We start from the raw sequence: 24,727 nt of genomic DNA, 5'->3' as shown, positions 1-24,727 counted from the left end.
GGCAATGAGCTCCCTCTTTATCCCTTTGCTGTCACAAAATGCCTGAAAGGCCTTGGACACATATTCCCCACCATTGTCAGAGCGAAGACACTTAAGTGTCTTATTTGTCTGATTTTCAGCCAATGCCAAGAATTTTTTAAACTTATCAAGCATTTCATCCTTGCTACGAATAGGGTAAACCCATACTTTCCGTGTAGCATCATCGACAAAGGTGACAAAATATTTCTTTCCCCCTAAAGATAATCTTGGCATTTGACATACATCCGAATGTACTAACTCTAGAGGAGAAGATTTCAAAGAAAGATTTTTTATGTGACGTCTGTGCATGTTTGCCATAAATGCAATGATCACAATGCTCAAAATCAGCATAACGAAGACAAGGCAAGTAACCCAAACGAGAAAGCACTTTCATTCCTCTTTGACTCATGTGTCCCAACCGGCCATGCCACAAAGAAACGCTTGGCTGCTCGGTCACAGCAACAACATGGTCACACACACTAGATACATGAAGTGGATACAAAGTATCACTCTTGCAGCCTCTGCCAATAACCCTAGATCCCTTACAGATCTTCCATTTTCCATCACCAAAGGTGGTATGAAAACCATCATCATCTAGCTGCCCTGTGCTCATCAAGCTCTTCTTGAGCTGAGGTACATGTCGTACATGCTGAAGTGTAAAGACAGATCCATGCTGAAACTGTAACTGCACACTACCAATACCGGCAATCTCACATGCTTAGTTGTCCCCAAGATGAACAACACCATGTCGACCTCCTGTATAGGCGGAAAACCACTCACGATGAGGGGTGACATGAAAGGAAGCACCTGAATCAAGAATCCAGGTATGCATGTCATCATCTGTATCTGCAAGTAAAGCATGTGCACCAAAATGTGAAGAGACAAAGAGTACATCACTCCCACTATCACTGTCATGAGTGACTACATTCACCTCTTCAATTTTTACACTGCTCTTCTTAGGCTCATTGTCCTTTTTCTTTTCCTTGCTATCATTTGTCTTTTTGCCTTTTCCTTTCTCTTTCTTCCATTTGTAGCAGTCACATTTAAAGTGACCCTTCTTGCCACAATGATGGCATTCAACATCTTTGTCACGTGATTTACTGTGTCCCTTGCCATCATATTTGCCCTTTTGCTGTGATCTGCCCCTAGTATGCAAAGCACTGGAAGACTTACTAGATGCATTGTTATGCCGATTCATCTCTTCCATAAGTAGAGCACTCTCTACATCAGCATACAAAAGGATCACATTAGAATTGCTCATAGCAGTCCTGAATGTATCCCAACTCTCTGGTAGAGTGCAAAGCAAGAAAGTAGCCTTAAATTCCTCATCAATCATGAACTTCAAGGCAACCAGCTGGCTGAAAATGGAGTTAAACTCACTCAAGTGAGTAGACACCTTCTATCATACGCAAATCCATAAGCTTTTTCAGCCAATACACTTTGCTTGCAGCACTCTTCTGTGCATACAGTTCTTCCAGTCTAGTCCATATAGCATATGCAGAATCCAAACCTTCAATGTTGAAGAGCAAGGCATCAGAAATTGATAGCTTTATGGTTGAGCGTGCAAGCTCATTCAACTCATCCCAATCGGCCTGATCCATGTCCACAGGCTTTGTTCCTTTGGTTTTGATCGGCTTTGCCTGCTTCTTTTGTAACAGGATATTGTAGCACTATTTTTGCCACACTACAAAATTATGTGCGCCTTCAAGCTTCTTTATATGCATCAAATTACTGCTGTCATTGCTGCCAGCCATGGTTTTTAGCCCAAATGTGACCAAAAAACCAAAAAATGCAAGCCCAAACTATCACCCAAGTGACCAAGGTACAAACAAGTACCAATCAGCAATAAATGACCATGCAGAAGTACAGATTTCAGATCTGTAATTAAGTTTTCAGAAGCACCAAACCAAGTGCTACAACATTATCCAACTGATTACAGCTGTTCCAAGGGCATGTGCATCACATTACATGAGAAATCCCAAAATTTCAGCTGCAATTTCTGTTGCACATGTACCTACAGGCATAAAATTTGACACGAACGGTCAAAAGCCCCAAAATTTTGTGCTCAAAGCGTCAAACACACATCTGCATTTCCTCTGTCATGCATAGGACTGTCCAATTTTGCCAAAATAAAGCACTTTCAGCAAAACCCCCAAATTTTACCAAGTGTTGATGTCCAAATTGCGCGGAATTCAACCTGCATGTACATAAAATAACCAAATGCTGCACAAATTTTGCCCAAACTGCAAAAAAACCCAAGTTGCACGGGGTCCAATGTGCATCAATGTCGAGAAATTGGGTAAATTTCAGCCCAATTTACACATGTACATTAAAAGCCCCAAATGTCGGGGACAAAATGTCCCAAATTCCTGCAATTTCTGAGACAGATTTGCTTGTCCTACATCAAATTCCCCAAATCTGGGAAAAGCCCCAAATTTTGTGGGTCAAATGTTGAGAAATTTCACTCAAATGAGCAAAATTTCAACAATTTTGGCAAAATCCCCAATTCAAATGCACACAATGTCTGCAATTCCAATGCAGATGCCTCAATTTTTCACGAACAATGCTCAATCTTGCAAAGCCCCAACTTTCTGGGCTAAAATTCCACAAATTTGATGTTTTGTGCTTGCACGCGCAAACCCTGGTTAGAGGAAGGAGTTTGAGAAAATGATTTTTTTTTATTAAAGATTTTGGATGACGGGTCCGTTGACCCGTCAGGCCTGTCTCCCATCCTCCCCGTCACATGCTCGCCCCGCTGGTCCCAGCGCCTGTCACAGGTCAATCACAGCCTGCCACGCGACGACTGCTGCCCACTACAGTGATGCGTGTTGTCAACTCGTCTGACTCCTCCCAGTCGCCTGTTGCCTGCCAGTCGCTGTCCTGCCGCGAGCCTAAGAGCTGTCGCCTGGTTTATGCCTGCTTGCCAGATCACAAAACGACCTGTCCTCTGTCTAGAGATGACATTTTTATCCTACGCCTGCACCCTAGAACTGTCGCCTGGCAGAGATGTGACCTGTTGACCTGCACGAACTTCGAGAAGTACAAAAAAGCCTCAACTACAGCTCTGATACCAGTTTGTAGGAATCAATTAGGCACAAAGATCGAGGCAGACTGTCGTATGCACAGTGAGAGACACAGACACAGAGAGAGAGAGAGAGAGAGAGAGAGAGAGAGAGCGAAAGCAAGCAGTGTAGAGTGTATAGAGTGTGAGCACTTCTTTTTTTTTGGTACAATGATGAGTGTACCACTTTAGGTTTTTAGATAGATATATATATGCAAGTACAATGTGCTAAGGGTGTGTTCACACCCGTGCACATATAAAAGACATGATGGCCCTTTATTCCCAACAATTGTTCCACATAGACTTCCTCCTCCAAATAACCATTCAAAAAGGCACTCTTGGCATCCATATAATGGATAACCCAACCATGGTGAGCGGCTAGTACTACAAATAGATGAAATGAAATCAATAGCACAATGAACACAAATGTCTCTTCAAAGTCTCTTCAAAGTCAATTCCTTGCTTCTATCAAAACCTTGTACCACAAGGGGAGCCTTACTTATCCAAGGTTCCATCGTCTTTCAATCTCATTCTAAAAATCCACTTGGTTGCAATGACCTTCTTGTGTCCCAAATGATCCATCAATGTCTATGTTCTGTTTTTGTCAATATTCTCAAGCTTCTTTTTCATGGCCTCTTGCCAATGGAGATGCTTTAGAGCCTACTATCAAAACTATTTGGCTCAAGGTACCATGTAATTTGTCATAAAGATAGAAGCAAATGTAGCAGTAGGTGAGGGCCTACCAAATCTTCTAGGTTCCTTCAAGATGGAATCCAATGGAAGAATCCCCAAATCTAGCATGGTCTATTGGCACCAACGAGGTAATGGGTTACTAAGAGGGGGCATAGAAGCTGAAGTCTCTAGAGGTAGGTTACAAGCGGAAAGTAGACCAAGCTCAGACAAAACAATCTCAAGTAATGTAGGCAAAGGAATCAACTCAAAAGCCAATTCAAGACACTGCACAATATCCTCCCTATCATCAAAGACAACATCTCTTCTAGTAATGGCACGGGTTGTTTTAGGATCAAACAATCAGTACACTTTAGCCTCAAAAGAGTAGCCCACCAAAATCAAGAGCTTGCTCGAGACACGGGCATTCTAAGGATGAGGAGCTGCAATAGGTGCAATAGTGAAGAAGGCTAATTCAAGGGCTTGGCTGATGGACAACACCACAATTTGATATCCACCTAGAGAGGGGTGTAGACAACATTGAACAAGGCACCAACAATCTACAAGACAAGGTGGACTGAGTGGAAGGGTAGCCTTCTATTTATAGATGTGGGTCCTCCCAAAGTTTGGGCATTAGCTTAACACACACACTTTGGTAATTCTCTCCTAAAGTATGGTAATTTTGTGTTTTGGGGCTGTTTGAAAGAGCTAATTAAGGTTTTAAGTTTGTAACACACCCTTTTAGCTTCATACACACATCTGTATCAAGGAAGAAATGAACCTCGTGTTGCTCATCTCCATAAGCAATTAGAGAATGAGCACACGGATGAAGCTATCTCTATGGATAGTTTTTTTTAATAGAGATCACGGATCTGAAGGAACAAGTAATTGTTGCAAATGTGATTTCTCTTAATCATCTTCTTGATTATTATCACAATTTCGTATCTATTCTTCGTTTGACAAATGTTAATCCCAATGCTTTGTCATTTGAGGAGTTGGTTTTTGTCTTGTTGCTGCAAAAATACCAACCTTGGCAAAACCATGGCAAACTTAGCAAAGGGGACTCAAGAATTAGATAAATCAAAATTTGTAGGATGCTCTCGATAACGGACTAGAGTGGTGACTCATGGTTTTGTCTAGAGCTAGTACTTAGACCTGAAAGGGAAGTGGAACCTAGGAGGAAGAAGCTTGGAGGTGAGAGCTATGGCGGATGGAGAGCAAGAGCCAAGAGAGAAAGAGACTCAAAAGTGGGTACTCCAACAACCACAATGTGTGGCCGGGCCTTCCTTTATTCAAACTGTCACTAAAAGAATAAAGAATAAGTGACTATGATGGGCGCCCACCACCTGCAGTGTGCAGTGGTGGATACTGTCAATGTAGTAATACACGGGCGGCTAGGCGGAGGCACCTTTACCCTCAACAACCTCCCACTTAAAGGCAAATCTACCCTAGTGTGAGAGAGAATTTTTTTAAAAAATACAATAAAACATGTACACATGTACAACAGGATGAGAAAAAAGACGTCATCTCATCCAATGCCCATCCATCTCCTGAGGAAGGCAAAGGGCTTTGTAGTGAGGCTTTTCATGAGCAAGTCTACAAGATTCTGCTCAGTCAGAATCTTGACAAGGTCAACAGACTTGTCCTCAATGACCTCGCGAATGAAGTGATACCTCACCTCAATATATTTCGTCTTCGCATGAAAGACCGGATTCTTGGCCAACTAAATAGCACTCATAGAATCCGAATGCAGTGTAGGCATAACATCTGTCATACCAAGGTCTACAATCAAACGGCCTAACCAAATGGCCTCCTTGCAAGCCTCTGTAGCTGCAATATGCTCAACCTCTGTAGTAGAAAGAGCCGTACACTTTTGCGCCCTGGACATCCAAGAAATAGCCCCTTCAGCATAAGTGAACACATAACCAGAAGTGGACTTCCTACTATCTGTATGTCCTGCATAATCAAAGTCAGTGTACCCCACGACTCCTGTATCTTGGCTGCCATAACAAAGACACATATCTGCTGTGTCTTTCAAGTACCTCATGATATCCTTCACGGCATCCCAATGTTTCTTGCCAGGTGTAGCCATATAACGTGCCACAACTCCAACTGCAAAAGCAATATCTGGACGGGTGGCTATCATGGCATACATAAGACTGCCCACGGCTGATGCATGGGGAATCTTGGCCGTCTCGGCCCTCTCCTCATCTGTCTGCAGACAATCAGCCTGTGAAACCTTCACATGAGAAGGTAATGGACAACCAATAGGCTTAACATCCTGCATGCAGAAGCGCTCAAGGACTTTATGAATGTACTCCCTTTGTGACAAATAGAGTAGTCCCTGAGATCGATCGCGCGTAATGCGCATACCAAGTATATGAGAGGCCTGTCCCAGATCTTTCATCTCAAAGCTCTTCTTGAGCTGAGCCTTAAGAGCATCTAGCTCCTCATGAGCTGTCCCTACTAAAAGCATGTCATCCACATAGAGTACCAAAATCAGTAAAGAACCGTCACGGGCTTTCTTCGTGTACAAGCACGGATCCATAGCACTGCGGCTGTAGCCCTGTAACTGCATGAATGCATCAAACTTATGATACCATTCCCTAGGTGTTGCTGCCAGGGTCTGCAAAGCCCTTAGGCTACTCCATGTAAATCTCATCATACAAGTCCCCATGTAAAAAAGCCGTCTTGACATCCATCTGGTACAAGTCCAGGTCAAGCTATGCAACCAAGGCCAAGACTAAGCATAGGGTGGTCATCTTGACCACAGGAGAAAAGACTTCATCAAAGTCAACACCATACTCCTGCTTGAAACCCTTAGCAACCAATCGAGCCTTGTATGCCGGCTTGGGGTGTTCAGGGGTACTTTTCAGCTTATACACCCACTTGCATGGCAAAGCCTTCTTACCCTAAGGCAAGGAAACCAAAACCCAAGTCTGATTCTTATCCAATGAGTCAAGCTCAGACTACATAGCCCTCTCCCAAGAGTGACAATCATCCCTGCGCATAGCCTCATCATAAGTGAGAGGCTCTCCTGTATCTGTAACTAGTCAGAAGATCGTCTATCTCTAGTAGAACGCCTCAATCCAGGCTCTACTGCCTAACCAACATCATGTCTAACATTAGTATGTCTAGCATCTGGGCCATGAGCTTCAAGTGATGCTGCACGCTGTCTAGCTGGCCGTGGAGCAGATTGAACAGGAGTAGGTGGCTCCTCCTAAAAGATAACTCTGCGTACCTCAACCACTTTCTCAGGCTGCATATGCATTTTGTCCTCATGAAAGATGACATCATGGATCCCATAGACGGTAACCCATCTCTCCTGCATCTCCATAGCCAATGAAAATGCATTTGACACTTTTAGGATCCAGCTTATTGCGTTTGTCCTTGGACACATAGCAGAATGCTTCACATCCAAAGACGTGCAAATGATCATAAGAGGGGGACTTGCCTGCCCATATCTCCTCTGCAACTTGAAAGTCAATGCCACTGCTAGGCAACCGGTTAATGAGATGCACTGCAATAGTAACCGCCCCAGCCCAAAAGTGTTGCGGTAAGCCAGCCTGGCTAAGCATACTACGGACCCTTTCCTGAATGGTCCTATTCATGCGTTCAGCTATACCATTCTGGGATGGGATGTAAGGGGCGATCAATTGACGCTTAATACTCCGCTCATCACAAAACTGCTCAAAAGCACGTAATACATACTCACTCCCATTATCTAACCTTAGGCATTTGAGCCTTTTCCCAGACTAGTTCTCTGCCAATGCAAGCCAATGCTGAAATGTGTCTAAAACATCGGATTCTCTTTATGGGATAAGCCCAAACCTTACGTGAGTAATCATCTATGAAAGTAACAAAGTACTTTGTCCCACCAAGTGACTGACAGGGCATGGGCCCACATACATCTAAGTGCACAAAAGCCAAGGGCTCACCCATGCGTTTCTTACCAGACTTTTTATGCGTATTTCTAGTCTGTCTACCATATAAACAATGATCACAAGAATCAAAATGCGAAGAGTCAAAAGGCAGAAGATACTACAAAGCACGGAGCAATTTCATTCCTTTAAGAGACATATGCCCCAAACGAGCATGCCAAAGGGATACATGGAGAATAGAACCCACAGATAAAACATGATCCAATATAGCTCCAGATATAAGTAAGGGATAGAGACTGCCAGACTTGGCACCTCTTGCAAGTACAAGCCTACCATGAGTAATCTTCCATGCAAAGTCTCCAAAGGACACAAAATACCCGGCATCATCAAGCTGTCCAGCTGACATAAGACTGCGAGTCAACACAGGTACATGGCATATATCATGCAAAACAAAAGAACTGCCAGAAGGAAACTGCAGCCTAACATCTCCAATGCCCACAATGTCAAGAGACCTGTCATTACCAAGACGCACAAAACCAGACCTGGTACGATAGGTATGAAACCAATCTCTACAGGGTGTCACATGAAAGGATGCACTCGAATCCGAGAGCCAGCACTGCGTATACATAGAATGTATCTCAAAAGTTTGTAAGGCATCACATGCAAAAGCTGCAAATATATAATCATCATCTAAATCAATGGCCTGCATGACATTAACCTCTTCTATCTTCACACTGAACTTTGCAGGTACAATACTGCGCTCAGAAGACCTTTTCTGTACTTTTTCTTTTCTCTTTTCCTTGCGCTTATCATCGCGCATTTTATGGCACTGCGGCCTAATATATCCTGCTTTCCCACAATAATGACAAGTAAGATCATACTTCCGTCCATAGGACTTACTGCGACCACGTGACTTAGACCTGGACTTCTGAGAGTCCCTGCCCTTATGGTCGTTATCATACCTGTCATTTCTGCCACCTCTAACGGTCAATGCATGTGAAGAGCGGGAAGCATCATTGTTTCTCCTGTTGATTTCCTCAGTCAATAAAGCACTCTCAACATCTTTGATTTTTAGCCCATTAAGCTTGTTCGTACATATGGCAGTACGGAATACATCCCATGACTCAGGCAATGTGCCAAGCAGAAACAATGGGTGCAAGTTGTCGTTGAACTCAATACCCTGTGACAATAGACTCTTCATGATAGCATGAAACTGACTGACATGAGATGAAAGAGAGGTCCCCTCCTTCATGCGAAGGTCCATTAACTGCTTCAGCCAATACATCTGTGACGCAGTACTCTGCTGCGCATAAAGCTCCTAAATCTTCTCCCATAAGTCCCATGCACTCTAATTCTCATCTTCAACAACATTATGATGGACCTCTTCTGAGAGTGACAAAATAATGGTAGACTTGCATAGCTCATCAACTTCCATCCAAACATCATCATCTATATCCTCAGGTTTGACACCCTTGAAACACAAGGGTTTAATCTGCAACTTCTGCACCAAAACCTGTCATATTTGGGACTTCCAATACCCATAGTTGGTACCATCCAACTTGGCAATGTTAAAAAGAGCTTTATCTTTCAGATGACCAGCCATACTGTCCCAAATAAAAGCAAAAAAGCAAAATTACAGGTTGCTGTAATTAGCACAAAATGCACTAGAACCACTGCTAAAATTGGCTAAAAGGGTGGATTTCACCAAGAGAAGCACCTGCCCACCAAATATGAACAAGATAACATCAAATAGTAAGCATTACCCTCATAGAAGTACTCAAAATCTGCAGATCTCAGCTTGCTGTAATAAATGACAGCAATATGTAAAACTGTCCCAAAATGAAGCAATCACTGATACATATGTCACTGCAACTGCCAAGTAGCAAGATACATCCAACAGTGAGTTTCCAGGGGCAAGAAGGTACCAAGAACTGTCAAACCAATAACCTGTCAAGCAAGAGACATCTCATAGGTCTAGAAGTCATGCATGTAATGGGGCTCGGGGTAAGAGAAGAAACCAAGCACAAGCACAACTGATAGGGCAAAAAGCTCAATACATAACCATCCAAGATGCATACAAAACTAACAAACTTGTGACAGAGATAGGTGCCTGCCCCAATAGGTGGATCAAATCAGCCCACTACAGACAAACTACAAACATAAAGCTCTCAAGAGAGCAAATGCATGCAACTGTCCCACAAGCTCAAGCTCATCTGTAAATAAGACTATGTACATCCGAATATACCAAGAGGCTCCCACTAGAAGTGAAGTCAAATGCAAAAAGAGCAAGATACATCAAATACATAGCATCAGAAATGCCAAATCCCAGTACGGTACATCCAGAGCATAAATCCCAAGCTATCTCAAACCCGTAAAGCATAAGCCTGAAAGCATTCAAAGAGCATGTAACTGACAACCAAATGTAATGCCCAGTAGATCCAAAATGCTCAAATACATCTGAAGATAAAGCTCTAAGTAATTGTCAAGCATGGGCAAACCAAGTGGCATCCATATCTAACCAAGGCATAAAGACAAGAAGCCTAAATGTCAAGCAGTGACAATAGGCATAGACCGGTTCAAAGCATGCCAACTAAAGCCAAATGCCAGTGAAGAGCAACCAAGTCGGAGCTTAATACAAGCTCAAAAGCATTCCGGAACCAAGAAGAAGCATTTGACAACCTCCATATACATCGGTATGATCATTCAAACCTCCAGGAAGCACCCTGTATTCATGAACCAATGCATACACCAAGTAAATGAGCTTCAGCCCACTGTATTACAGCAAGCAATTTACTGTTATATGAAGCTCAAACAGTGCTCAAATCTGCTCCAAATTAGTCCCAAAGTATAGACATAGCATCCCATAACATCCGGGCATCACCGGGCATCAATAGGCATCAAACGGGCAATGCCAAGAAGCATTAAGCAGTAAATGACAAGTGTTGCCCTGTTTTGACAGTCTTGGGACTGTATATACAGCAAAGGACTGAAGGGGAAAGTACTCGAATCGATCACCAGGAGTCAAGCACTAATGCCGGGGAGTCGAGCAATGCTTGGGAAGGTTGCCAAGAGTGCCGGGAAGCCGAGGAGGAGCAGGGAAATGCCAGGGAGCAAATCAGCCCAGTCCCCCTAAAAATGCGTCGAAAATTACGTTGGCTGTTCCTGGGGGCTGGGGGATCTACAACAGCCCTCGGGGGTACTTGGCAAGGTCAAGGGGGCTCCAATGCAGCCCGCGAAGAAGCCAATGAAGGTCTGGAAGCTCGGGGAGAAGGCGGGAGATCAAAATATACCTGCAAATGAAGGTGCCATGGCTGCCATTGAAGCTTGAATTGAAGCTCTTCAAATCCGTGCTGAAGAGAATGCTGGGCAAGCTCCAATGCCTTTGCTTTGATACCAGTTGAAAGGGAAGTGAAACCCAGGAGGAAGAAGCTTGGCGGTGAGAGCTATGGCGGATGCAGAGCAAGAGCCAAGAGAGAGAGAGACTCAAAAATGGGAACTCCAACAACCACAATGTGTGGCCGGGCCTTCCTTTATTCAAACTGTCACTAAAAGAATAAAGAATAAGTGACTGTAACAAGCGCCCACCACCTGCAATGTGCAATGGCGGGTACTGTCAGTATAGTAATACACGGGCGGCTAGGCGGAGGCGCCTTTACCCCCAACAAGACCTAGGCCCAATGATGTGCATGATGAAAGGTTAGAGGTATTAGGTTTATCAAAATAGGCCTCCCCAAAGAATGCAATGGAACCATGGGGAGTGGGTTTGGAGGTATTCAGTTTATTGAAATAGGCCTCTCCAGAGAAGACAATGGAACCATGGGAAGAGGGTTTGGAGACATTCCTTGTAGAGAGACCCAAGGATGTCCTCTTTTTTTAATATACCAATAAATTAGGGAGAATGATCCAAATGTAGATGATTAAAGCAATGCCAATTGCTACTCAGTATTGGGTTGGATAGCGTATATCCGCAACTTTCTTTGTCGATGTCTAGAGGAGATTGGATGATAGATTTATATCTATGCTAGACTTGAAAAGTCAGAAGAGACAAAGAGACACTAATATGGAATCGTCACACAACTCAAGGAGGTTTGGAGGAGAGAGCCCTCATATGATTTTTCATGGCATAGCAACGGCTATGATTTTCTTCTCCCTAAGAAGCAAAGACTATGATATTGATATTGGGGGGTTGTTGCTTGGGTCACAAATAGAGGCCTAGCCTATGGCTATGAGAATGTTCATGAGAACCATTCCTATCTCATCTCCAACTAGCTCTTGAGCATGAGAATGTTCATGAGAACCATTCCTATCTCATCTCCAACTAGCTCTTGAGCATAATTTTCACACAAGATCTTTTGCAATCAAAGTGGATCAAGGGGCACTATCACAAATGGGAGCTAACAGCTAGTATCATTGCTTGTTTATTTGGACTGCCAAATATAGTTATGTTATGTATTTACTAGGTATAACCACTGTGGATGCTCTTCCCACAATTCAAATAGAGATTGTTCACAATCTCCATAGCAAATGGGAGACTATAGGGCAATTCAAAGACTAAAAGGAGAAAGAGAGAAGCTTTTCGCAAGATCTAAGATTCTTGCACTTTTTTCATTTCAGTCACACATGGTTCAGCATTATAGACCTCCTAATAGGCTAATTGGTTATTCATTCATGCCTTGTAATATCACCCCTTTCTATTTTGTACTCCTTATATTTTTTGAAGTCCCTTATATGACTACTTTTGTATTTTGCCTTAAATATTTCATCCCAAGAGGATTTATCAGTAGAATTGTTATTTTCTTTCTTTTAAAAACTAAAATTCACTAAATACCCCATCTTCGGCAATGCTATTGGCCTAGCTCTAGTACATTTCCTCGACAACTAGCTCAATCAAATTACCATTCTAAAACATTGTCATTCACTACAATGGCCAGCCCTCTTCCACGCACTCTCTTGCTTCTTTTGGTGCTCCAGGCTCTTCTGGCTTCATCGTTTTGCAGCATCCTCTTCTTTCTACACTCCAACTGGTGATCACAGACTTGGGATCCATCTCTGGTGGACGTCACTCTCCGACACATTGCTCTCCCCTCGGGCACACTATATACTCTTATGTTCATTTACAGCATTCATTCACTTCAGAGTTGGTTTCTCTCTCTCCCTTTCTCTGTTTGTGTTTGAGTTTCTATGCTTGAGTTTTGAGTTTTGCGTTTAGGGTTTGAGTTTTGCTTTCTATATCCATGTTTGTCTCCTTGTGCTTCTGTCGTAGTCATACATTCTGTGTTTCCTCAGCACAAACCCTAGCAATGACTCCACAGTCTTCTTCAAATGGTATCAGAGCTAGTGCTCTTATAAAGAGTTCCCTATAGATATTGTGGAGCGCTAGTCTTTGCACGAGGCAAATAACACATCTCCTAACCGAATCACAATGTCACAGACACCTTCTTGTGAACCCATGATCATTGATGTCTTATCAAGCTTTCTCCATTACTGGAGGCCCTAAGAAGGCATTATGGACTCAGCGAGGAAGACGACACTCCACATTCACTCTCACCATCACCTTCTATGTTTACACCCATGCCAAATATTCTAGATTTCATTAACCTCACAGAGGAGGAGTTTAAGGAGTACCTAGACAACAAGTATGGACCAGAAGACATCCCTTCTTCCAATTTTGCTACTCCTTTCGAACCAATTGGTAAGGCTAGTTACCTTTCTAATCATGGAGGTATAACGACATTTGGGATGACTGGCCATCCATCTTCATCATCTTGGCGAGGCCCTGTGTTAGGTTTGTAGAACCCTTTTGAGTCAATCAGACCCCTCCTATTGCATGCCAAGAATGCCTTCATGGACAAGACTCATTTCAACGGGTCAAATTTCACCACTTGGTCAAACTATATGAAGCAAGTGCTTGAGTCGCAAGGTCTTTGGGACGTCATTGCCTATGCTTGACCCCCCACCTAGACCACCCTGATTACATCCATCAATGGATAGCTTGCAATGCCACAACCAATGTCGAGTTGATGTAGGGTTTGCTTCCTGAGTTTTACTCTCAATTACAACACTTCCCTCTCGCATCAAAATGTTGGAGTCATATCACTAACCGCTATGCAGCCAGAGATCGTACTTGGCGTCTGAACATTGACTTTGAGCTTCAGGAGTTTTCCATTAAGGAAGCGGATGATCTAAAAGTCAAGTTGGCTAAATAAAGTTTTCCACTTCTAGCTCTCCGAAGTCCGACGACAATTCAAGTCGCGTTCTTCTTAAACAAGTTTTCCGACAAATACTTCCATTTTATCCAACACATTATTTCACTATCTAGATCGCCCACCTTCTACAAGTTTGAGTGTTAATTCTTGAAATTATGCCAGGTTGCATGATCAAGTCCACAAGAAGTCGTCCACTCACTTCCATTCAAAGGTGCGAGGGTTGATTGCCTCTTCTTCGGAAGGAAAAACCAACAGGGGCAAGAACTCGCAAGATGCAAAGGCAAGCCAAAACACGGGTGACACCACTTTCTCCAATGGAAACATAGATACACGACCCCTTTGGCAGCAAATTCCTAAGAAAAATCGATTGTGCCATGTGGACGAGAAATATTATACCAAGGCCCAAGGTCTTTCTCCTAGAAAACCATAGCAGACTACTAGGTCTACACAATCTAGTAGGGTTACGCCACCCACTATTGCCCCATTTTCTCCTTCAAACCCCAACGCTATTGGACGTGTGGCATACGAATAACCTCAGTAACCATCCTTCTCTGCTCTTTAAGGATTGGTTGATTGGTTTGCTAGCACCAATCTCATTGCACTTTATGCATCTAAATCACATTTTCCTTTCTCTAGGACTACCTCACCCCCTCAAGTATTTCACTGTCAGCAGCTACCTGCTAGTGGGCACACACAATGGTGGCCACCCTCTTAGCTTTTTCTTATTGTTGCATTCTTAGGACTTAAGGCTCTAGAGTCAATCCCATATGAGTCTTGTCTTCCACTACATTCACACTCCTATACACATTTGCATTATTGCACTTGTTCATTCAATTAATTTTCCATTTCAGTTTTGCTTTGTTTTTTTAAGACTATCTCACTACTTACCTCTTGCTCTCTTTTGCAGAATTTGTTTTCACTGTAGGGCTAACATGCAGGTTTGTCTAGTCCTACCTGGGCTAGAGACATGGGATGTGCTGTCATGAGAACATGTATTTTTGAAACCTAACTTAATATGTTGATTAATTTTTAATCGCATGATTAAGTTCATGTTGCACATGTAAGGTGTAACTGGTGTTAGAGTAAATTTACGAGCCTGAGATTCGAGGAAATCACAGGATGTCAAAGGAAAAAGTTACTATAAGTTATGCCGCACAGGTACTTGGTGGTATCTAGTGCTAGTTGTTGGTCTAGGTCATTCATTTGACCATAAGTGTTAGTTGGTGACACTAGAGAAGTGGCGTTTAATGGTACTTAACGTCAATCTAATAGTCAAAGATGGGCGCAGAGACACTTGGGAATGGAAGTTACCTAGCCAATTTAATTATTGGTCAGTCAGATTATTTTTCAGGGCACTAAAATAACTATTAGATTAATTTTCAATATTTAAAGACTGAAAGTTAATATTTAATCATGGATAATGTTGAGAAAACCATTTGGAAAGGCTGCCACTTGGTCAAAAAGGTCCATGCAAGACTGAAAAACGTCTTTAGAGGCTAGAGAGAGGCATTCTAATGGATTCACCCTGCAAGAGAGGGAGAGGAGATGTTGCTGGACTAATTGTAGCCATTGGAGGACCTTCCGAGGCAGCCAAAGGTAGGAGAAGACCAATCAACAGCAGGTGACAGCATCTACAGGTTGTTGAGACAGGGCAGCAACAGTAATTGACTGATTTTCTTCAATTCTTTGCATCTACAAGCTGTTGAGACAGGGCAATAACAGTAAATGACAGATTTTATTCAGTTCTCCACGAAGAAAGTCTGAATTTTCTCTCTCCTCAGCATTCTCTCTCATCTCCCAATCTTTCTACAGCATTGCTCCAAAGATTATAGCATTGAGATCACCAAAGGCTGAGAAATTTCAGATTTCTCTGTTGTAAACCCTAATCTACAATAAAAATTAGGGTCTAGCAGTAGCCTCGAGAAGCGTGCCAAAATTTGCTAGCTCCAAGACTTGGATTCAATAGGGCTGAAGCTGTTTTCAGTCAAATTCAGGTGGAGGGACCAGCAAATCAATGAATTTGGGGCATTTTCCATCTCCATCAAAGCTGATGAAGTCCAATTGATTGCCTGAATCAAGGGGCGAATCAAATTAAAGACTTGCTGGTCATTTTGGACAACAAGGGGAGTTGGAATACCAAAAGGGATTGGGAGAATCCCATTGTACATCAACTTCTTCTTCAATTAAGTTAAATAAATACCGAAACGGGCGCCAGTTTTGGGGCCAACAGGGTGTCCAATGTCCAAGATTGTATGCTAAAGTATGCATTTCAGTTTTGTGAATTTATTAATTACTGTAAATAGTGCTTAATCAAGTTATTTACCACCCTATACGAGGAGGAAGGCTGGTTACATATGCACCGTTCCATTCCTGGTTTCATCTTCCTAGGAGTTTTGCTCTTCTACCAACATGGAGGCTTCCCCTCCCGAGGCGGATTGTACAACATCTCTCTTGATGCTATCATGGCGGTGACTTCTACCTAGCTCTTGCTCTTCTACCAACATGGAGGCTTCCCCTCCCGAGGCGGATTGTACAACATCTCTCTTGATGCTATCATGGCGGTGACTTCTACCTAGCTCTTTTAGTTGGGATGCTTATTCTCATCATAGTTCTTAGTACCACATATGAAGCCCTACATTTGGCTCTTCCTCCTTCGGCATCAACATTCAAGATTGAGAGGGGGTTCCTACTTCTCTTAGTATTCTACAAGTTTTAGCACTTGTCTTCGACATCGGCCTTCCCCCTGGTTATACCTTCACCCTTTGCATTGCATGATTTCATCATCTACTGTTGATGTGGCACTAACAGATGAACAAGCCTGCTCCGCACACCGAAACTCTCTTGAATGACTGCCCAACTGGAAAACTACATATATACACAACCTAATTGAGGAAAATGCCTATCTAGGGGATGACAATCTCTAACACAACAGAGGATGGATTGACACAAGGCTATGCCGCTCTAGGGTCAATGGAGAGCTAGTGTGTACGCATACAGTTTTAGGAGCCTCGGGACAAAGCTCTCGCTCTTCGACACTCTAGTCACATAATCATTTCTGCATGGGGCCCCCATATGGGGATCGATCCTCAACCACACAAGGAGAGCCACACAGGATCAGACACTACCTAGGGGAGAGGGGACATATGAGGGATGGGAGCAAATGGAGAGACCCCTAGTACTGATGGCGATCAAGCCTCTACCACACAAGGAAAGCCACATAGGATCAACCACTACCCAAGGGGGAGGAGACATACGAGGGATGGGAGTTGATGGAGAGACCCCTAGTACTAATGATTTCACAAATGATTCGGAGTAAGCCCTTGGTACCATATGAGATTGTCAGAGCAAAGATGGGAGCACCACCCACGTGATAGAGACCCTCTTCCAAAGGGTGACCTTCGTACATAGGCTCTGGACCTTGCCGAGGCAAAGATACTCATCGCTCGCACTAGAGTTGTCTAGACAGCTAGCATTACAAGGGGATACTGAGTGCTGGTATGCTTGGATAAAGGTATCATTGCTACATGGATTACACATGGATCACCTCCCACCACTTCAATATAGCTTGGATTGCCCTCACTTGAAACTCAACCACATAATCAGAATTAATTGCCCTCACTTGAAGCTCAACCACTACAATATAGCTTGGATTGCCCTCACTTGGAGCTCAACCACATAATCAGGATGGACATTATTCAACTACACACAACCAGGACATGGGTGACACCTATTGAGGATCCGGGAAGGATGTCTTTCTATCAAAAGCATCTTCTACACATTTCCCTTGATGGCTTTGTTGTCCGCTTGAGACACAAGGATACCCACCTCTCTCATAATGTATGATGCGCCACTAGGCAGCTCCATACATCCTTGCAGCAGCTCCAGATCGAGATAGGTAACTATGGCACAAACTCACTTCCCCCGGAGAGCAAGATTTGCTAGCTCTATCAGCTTGAGCTAGAGACAAAAGAGCACTACTTATGTAGATGCCCGACATACTATGAGATCCAAGGGCACTTCCATTGGTTGTTCAAAGAGCGATTTGGACCACTATCCAGGGTGATGGATTTCCCGCATTAGAGATGTCTCGGGCTCTTCTTCCTGAAACTACGCTGCCATAGAGAGCACCTCTTAAGGACCCAAGAGCAAAGACATGGAACCATACACCAACCCACACTCACGGAGTTCTACAGAGCATCAACTACTCCCTCCACCACACACAGCCCCCATCAAACCAATCGGCGGCCCCACCACAAGGAACCACACTAGACATAGCCACAAAGAGATGTAGAGACCGTCACCCACGCCTAGTCCACACCCCTGTAGAAGACACCATCTGCACATACGAAGGATACTACACCGCCATCAAGGGACCCTATCTCGCCACTTCAGCTTCTCTATGCTAAATAGACCCATGAGAGAGATCTTAGGATGAGAGTGCCTCCTAAGCAATTTCACCTTGTATCTCACTTAGACATCATTTTGTACTCATGAGCTATGTCTTGCTTACTATTTATATTCCATTTAGTTAGTCATAGCATTAGATGACAGCTATTTTGGGACTTGGGAAATTCCTTGACTTTTCAGAAGTTGATAGCCTTTTGTAGACATTAATATATGTCTCTCTCTCTCTCTCTCTCTCTCTCTCTCTCTCTCTCTCTCTCTCTCTCTCTCTCGCGGGCTCAGCATGTACAAAAAATAGGTACCTCTTATTTTGTGGACATGGAAAGCTGCTACCAAGAAGCAAAATGTGTAAGAGCAAAAAACACACCTGGAACTCTCCAATACCAGGATACTTCCAGCCATGCCTTTCCGGGTAAGAAGGATATCGAAGCTCTCCGCATGCACCAAGCCCAACTTCAATTTCCCTAATTGTGCCATCCTCGAAAAAACTGTCCAATTCTTGCCGAAAACTTCTCATATAATCAAAGTAAAGCTGAAAAGAAAACAACACCATGATCTTCCACTTCAGTTTTCCTCTTTCAGATATACTCTTTGAAACATTTTCAGTAAGTATTCAGCTGATAATCCTAAACTTATGCTTTAAACGCCCACTCATAACATGTGGCTACCCAATTTGGTCCCCAAAAAAAAAGGTCACAACCAGAGCTAGCTAGCTGATCAACATTGTCAAACAAACAGTATAGGAGGCATGCACACATTTTATTGTCTCCTAAAATACCATTCAAGCTTCAGCATAAACATAAAGGATAGAAAACAACATGAAGCCCTGAAATCACTTCCAATCAAAAGAAATGTTAAGTTTGTTCAGCTTGCAATCATTGTCTTGTCATTACTCTAGTTAGATTACTCACAAGCAATGTTTCGCTTATAAATACATTAACAGGACTTGCCGTTGGATATTACAAATGGCAGTCTGTAATAGGAGCGTATGTCATCTTCACTTTCTCCCTACTCTGAATGCACTGCTTTACATCAAAGGAAAACAAGAGATAGCACCGAAATGTTTAACCTAGTTAAGTGTCCAATAAGCAGTAAAAGTTGAACATGTTAGTTTACTCCCACTGATGAAGACCCTGTACTAATGCTTCTTTTTAATAATCTTGTACGTGTTGAGCTAACAAGGACTAAAGGCCTGAGCAAATCTGAATCAACAAATATGCAAGATTAGATGCGCTACTTTTGTTCACAGTATGCTCGTATAGAGCTAATGGAGCTCTTCTCATAACTTATCTACATTGAGCTTCATAAGCGGATGCTTACTTCAAGTCCAGTTCGCCCCTTGAAGACACGCTCCTTATCCACTCCCCAAGAAAGACACTCTGGATTTCGCCTCCCTTTTCGATCAGTAAAAAATATGTCTGGATTCTGTTTGCCAACTTCAAGAATCCACATGGGCAGTGGAATGTTTACATCATCTCCCACATTCCCACCACACTGATGGAAAGACATCACTACCTGGAGGGTCGAATTCGAACAATCAAACAAAATATAGTGGTACATCAAAGTTCATTACATCAGTACGATCTTAGATGATCTTGCTGCAAGCCCAAGAATTAAAAAAGTAAAAAGGTTTTGGATTTACATGCTTGCCAAAATTAGGCTAAAGAACCAAGCACATGTGTGAAGTGATTAAGAAGTGTAATTTCAAGTTTCAAAAAGTCAGTTTGGATACAGAAGTTTGAAACATGAAGCAGAGACATAGTCTGAATGGTGAGGGGGCCTTTGAGGACTGGGATCTTGACAGCACCAGAATGCCGAGTGGCTGTATTATGTATAGATACACCCACAATGAATCGGAGACCCAATCGTACCTGCAACTTCAGCTTTGCCTCCCTCACTAATGAGAATAACTGCTTGTAGCCAGACCAGTTATAACTTTGAGGAGTCTCAGCCTCCACGAGTCCCCACCAGCAATCCACCATCACCCCATCAACATCTATGGATTTCAGAGCTTTCAAATCTCTCAAAAGCTGTTCAGGATTGTTCACGGTGTTTTGTTCCGTCACCACACCTAACTGCAATTTGTGCAATCATTTAGTACAGTCAAAAGCAAAGGAAGGACAATATTCTAATGCAGGCAATGATCAGCTAGGTGAACCCACAGGTAGCATCACGTATATTGGTATGTAAGGAGTGCCTGCAAAATCGCGTTCTGGCTCTTGTGGTGTCATTGGCTCGGTTACTTCTACTATTGACTTTGCAATCCGTTCCTGAAGAAAAGGACAATGTCCAAGGGTATCATGTAATAGACGGACAAACATGTACACTAGAATCCTCAGAAATTTATAAAGACAATCCTTTATCTGAAATCTGCATGCTGATTGATAGACGTTGACCCTGCCTTTTCGTCTGCTGATGTATCGGTGGCAGTCCCTGCATCCACTGTCGCCTTTTCTTCAACAGGTGTTTCGACATCAGTCTCTACATTCAGAAGGGATGATGATGATGATGATGCCATTGTACAAACGGACTTGCCTAGAGTTGTTTGCCCGGTGCTAATAATCATTATGGGCTCCCGCCTGCATTTGAAGCTGTAGCTTCCTCTGAGAGCCTGTTTGCAGGCGGCCCTGACTTCACAAACCTCCTTGATGTCGCGAAAGGCCGGAAATGCGCAGCTGATGGAGTTCCTGGAAAGGTCGGTGGCTCCGACGCAGGCAAGCCGTGAGGAAGCAGCCATTGAAGGACAAGTCACTTAGTAGCAGCAGCCTGGGACGGGGCAAGGGTAAGAAAAACAGAATTGCAAGCGTTAGACAAAAAGCCTTTATCCTTCTTCACGTGCGTGAGTTGAGAGCCGACAACCCAGTACAGGAGGTCTCTCGGTCGCCATGCGTTAAGAACGTGATGACACAGCTTGCTATCGTGGATAAACATGACCGTGCGCAAGCTGAAAAGGAGCAGCAGGCACACATGCAGATGCAGATGGATTCTAAAAATGCGAGCTTGGAAGGCAATATTATAGCCTCACTAATTAGGCAATAATGCGATCGATTAGAACGGCAATTAAATCATGAATGGAAGGAATTTCCATTTGATGTCAGGCAGGCATTCAGTATGAAGCAAGCGCGCAGAGAGAGAAAGAGAAAGAGAGAGAGAACCTGTCTCCGTTTCTGATATGGCCAGGCGCGAGATCCTGAATCGAAAAAAGGAACTGCTACATACGAAGGCGATGGTAGATATTATTGATTCGATGCAGACAGATGCGGCCATTGCGCTGCCAAAAGAGACGCAGGGAAAGGTTGAGTAGGTGGTGGTGGATGGAAGCGGGAGGCTTGTGCCTTCTGAAACGTGGCGATGAAACAGGAGCTTTTCCTTCTGCAGGGGTGGTAGAACTTGCACGCACAGGAAACACATGAGACGAAGACACATGGCAAGCTCCATAGCCAGAAGAGAAAACGAGGTGGGACCGCCGGCAGCTTTTTGAGCTAAAATGAGAAGGTCTTGTGACGTGCCGCGTGACTACGAGCTAGCGTAAGGCACATGACACACACATTTGTAAAATGTTATTCTACACATCATCTTAGGTTGGTTACACACCAAGGCGGACGGATGGTTTGCATGTTTGGAGGGCCACGTGGCCCATTATTTTTTTATGTGTTTGGAGGGCCACGTGGCCCATTATTTTTTTATCTGCATTTCTCGCACGATAGACACTTTCGGGTAGGGAATCTCCCCCGACCACATTTTTGTATGTGCTCAAGTCACAATATGACAAGCCCTTTCACACAAAAAGGATGTCAGGCATCACACAAAAAGGATGTTGCACACCTGACATGAGTTGAACCTGCACCAATCAACAAGAGGCAAATACTTATTACCAGTGGAACAAGGTAGTTTTGTTAAAGAGATTAGCCATGCTTTGGTGTGTAAGCAAACCTCCAAAAAGTTTTGGCACTACCCCAGCTATCCGGGATAGTATGTAACCAACCTTAGTTAAGCCAACAAATGGGTAAACATGTCTCCTAAACTTCAAATTCTTTGACCTTGGGACATAACTAGGTTGATAACAATGCAATCTCCAAAACAAGTCTACTTCAAGAACTTACATAGGTCAATAACCCACATTGTAATTAGAGCTCCTCCACATGCAAGTACATTGACAACTAGAGGGACCATCAACTTGCAGGTTGACACGACCAAGTGTTTTCTTGTGGGGACCTAACTATTCAAGCCATGATGAACATGTTGGAGGAGGAGCGAGAAGACCCGTTCGAGGTAAGGAAATGAATGTCGATGCCTATTAAACATTCATCACTCCTTGGGCTAATTAGCGAAGCATCCACCATTGTGGAGGGTAATCTATTCACTATAGAGAAGCTTGGTCTTGGACAGAGGTCGGGTTTAATAAAGACAAGTTCATTGGCCACATAAGATACCAACTTAATTGAGCTAACTTGCGCAAGTCAAATGACTCGTTCTCTCTCTCTCTCTCTCTCTCTCTCTCTCTCTCTCTCTCTCTCTCTCTCTCTCTCTCTCTCTCTCTCTCTCTCTCTCTCTCTCTCTCTCGCATTAGCCAGATCCACATCATGTTAACTAATGTAGGATGTGACACTGACAATATACAACCAAGCGTGTGAATGCCAATTTCTTATATGTGCATTTGTTCTAAGGTTGCTAATACTACCCTTACAAATGTTGGAGTTTTCTTTTAGCATTAGTGCAACTGGGATGTTATATCATTGCAATGTTTAGGCATAGCTATGAAGTGTGTTTAGGATTTCCTTTTAATGTTAAGTTGTGTTGCAAAAAAGGCCCACATTTGTGGTAACTTGGCAATTGAGAAAGGGACATGTTAGAACTAAAAAGAGAGCATGATTTGAAGACACGCTAGCCAATTATAGTGCTCCAAGTCGATAAGATAAGCCATAACAATGCACTGTTGGTCCATTCTACAACAAAAATCGCATTATTAACAACCTCGTTATGTGCAATAGCGAGTTAGTATCATCGGCCCTCCACATGGATCTTGAGACAATCATTATGACAATAATAAGCACATGCTCATAATCATTGTCATAATTATTATGATGCTCAAAATGGCATCCATTTTTGAATGGCCAAGACTTCCATTAAAAAATAGTTTGCAAAACTAAGCATTAAGCAACCTTTATTGTATGTCTTCCTTTTTCCCTTTTAGCCCTTAATATAGATTGTTTTCAACTGCTCTCTTTGTGTGTGTGTGTGTGTGTGTGTGTGTGTGTGTGTGTGTGTGTGTGTGTGTGTGTGTGTGTGTGTGTGTGTGTGTGTGTGTGTGTGTGTGTGTGTGTTGGTGAGGAGGTTGAACATAAAACAATTAGAACGACTAGCTTCAAGGTGTAGTGAACTCACCAACTTACCTTCCTATATTGCAATCCAAAAGCTTGAAGGCTAAAAGATGGTTCCATAACCAAAGCAACACAATTTAATATCATTAATAGTTACATTTGTTGGCATGAGTTTAGGTTGTTTGATCTCAGTCCATGCATCATAAGTCAAGATGTTGGAATCCAAACCTCCATTAATGAGAGTATCATTGATGAGCTTTTGCTTTGTAGTTAGCTTGACCCCAAATATATATCGAAGATATCAACTTTTCATCTTTTGGGTTAGTATCTGTGGCTTTGACCTTTTGGATTTTAGGAATTGTAGACCTAGATGTAAAACTATTGGACATCTTGTGGATTAAACAATCATGATACATGTGAGTGATACTACACTCAATGCATCTTAGGTTAGCGTTTGGGAATTCATTAAAGATGTGTGTCCCCGTATTTACTTCACACATCATAACTGCACATATGTACACTATTGGTGGCGAGTGCCTATCATTGTCACTTCATTTTTTATTCTTTAGTGAATATCGAATAAGGGAAGGCCAGTTACACATTATGATTGTTGGAGTTCCAACATACGGTGTCTCTATCTCTTGCTCTCTTGCTCCATCCACCATAACTCTTGCTTTGCTCTTATTTTTGATTGTGTGCTTCCACTCAAGCTTTACCTTTCAACTAGTATCAAAGCCAAACTTCGAGGAGCTTCTTCATCCTCTACTTTAGCCCAAATTCAAAGCTTCGGCTCAAGGTTTCATGGTAGCCATTATTTCTTCTTTTTAACCTATGCATTGAGTCTTTCCTTCTCCTAGCTTATTGTTATTTTCTCCTGACTTGTCAAGGAGCTTCTTAAGGCTTAGCTAAGCTTTTTTGAGCGGTGTTGAATGTAGGTAGGAGATTTAGGAGTTTAATCCTCGAAGCAAGTAAGTATTTTGAGTTTCTAATGATTAGGCAAGTAGGATAAATCATTTCAGTACTTGAGCTTTGATTTTTGTTGCATTTAGAGTAGGATAGGACCAAGAAATCGAAGCAAATCGCTTTAGGGTTGTTGTAAATAGGCCCAAAATAGGGCAAAAACAAGGGAAAAAAGAGGTTGAAATCCATTGATAAGGCAAGAGCATG

General features: G+C 42.9%; 1 protein-coding gene across 2 annotated transcripts in view; it reads right to left on the bottom strand.

Moving 5' to 3' along the window:
• The window catches only part of LOC148038017 (beta-amylase 2, chloroplastic-like), a 34,787-nt gene extending 13,170 nt beyond the window's left edge, over window positions 1–21,617 (bottom strand). The window contains exons 1-7 of one of the 2 annotated variants that reach the window (XM_087667983.1): window positions 21,395–21,617; window positions 20,775–21,005; window positions 20,641–20,681; window positions 20,402–20,509; window positions 20,111–20,314; window positions 19,560–19,754; window positions 18,607–18,771 (exon numbers count right to left, since the gene is read on the bottom strand). In XM_087667983.1, coding sequence (XP_087524109.1) covers window positions 18,607–18,771; window positions 19,560–19,754; window positions 20,111–20,314; window positions 20,402–20,509; window positions 20,641–20,681; window positions 20,775–20,976 — 915 coding nt within the window. In that variant the 5' untranslated portion in view covers window positions 20,977–21,005; window positions 21,395–21,617. Of the gene's footprint in view, window positions 1–18,606; window positions 18,772–19,559; window positions 19,755–20,110; window positions 20,315–20,401; window positions 20,510–20,640; window positions 21,006–21,394 lie in introns of both variants that reach the window. The other variant, XM_087667975.1, reaches the window with a different exon arrangement.
• Window positions 21,618–24,727: the final 3,110 nt, after the last annotated feature.

The sequence above is a fragment of the Lygodium microphyllum genome, chromosome 3 (genome assembly GCF_053477565.2).
Source record: "Lygodium microphyllum isolate KBCC chromosome 3, Lygodium_microphyllum_v1.1.10, whole genome shotgun sequence".
NCBI classification, from domain to species: Eukaryota; Viridiplantae; Streptophyta; class Polypodiopsida; order Schizaeales; family Lygodiaceae; genus Lygodium; species Lygodium microphyllum.
Note: the sequence above shows the minus strand (reverse complement) of the source record. Positions and strands in the feature narration are given on the sequence as shown.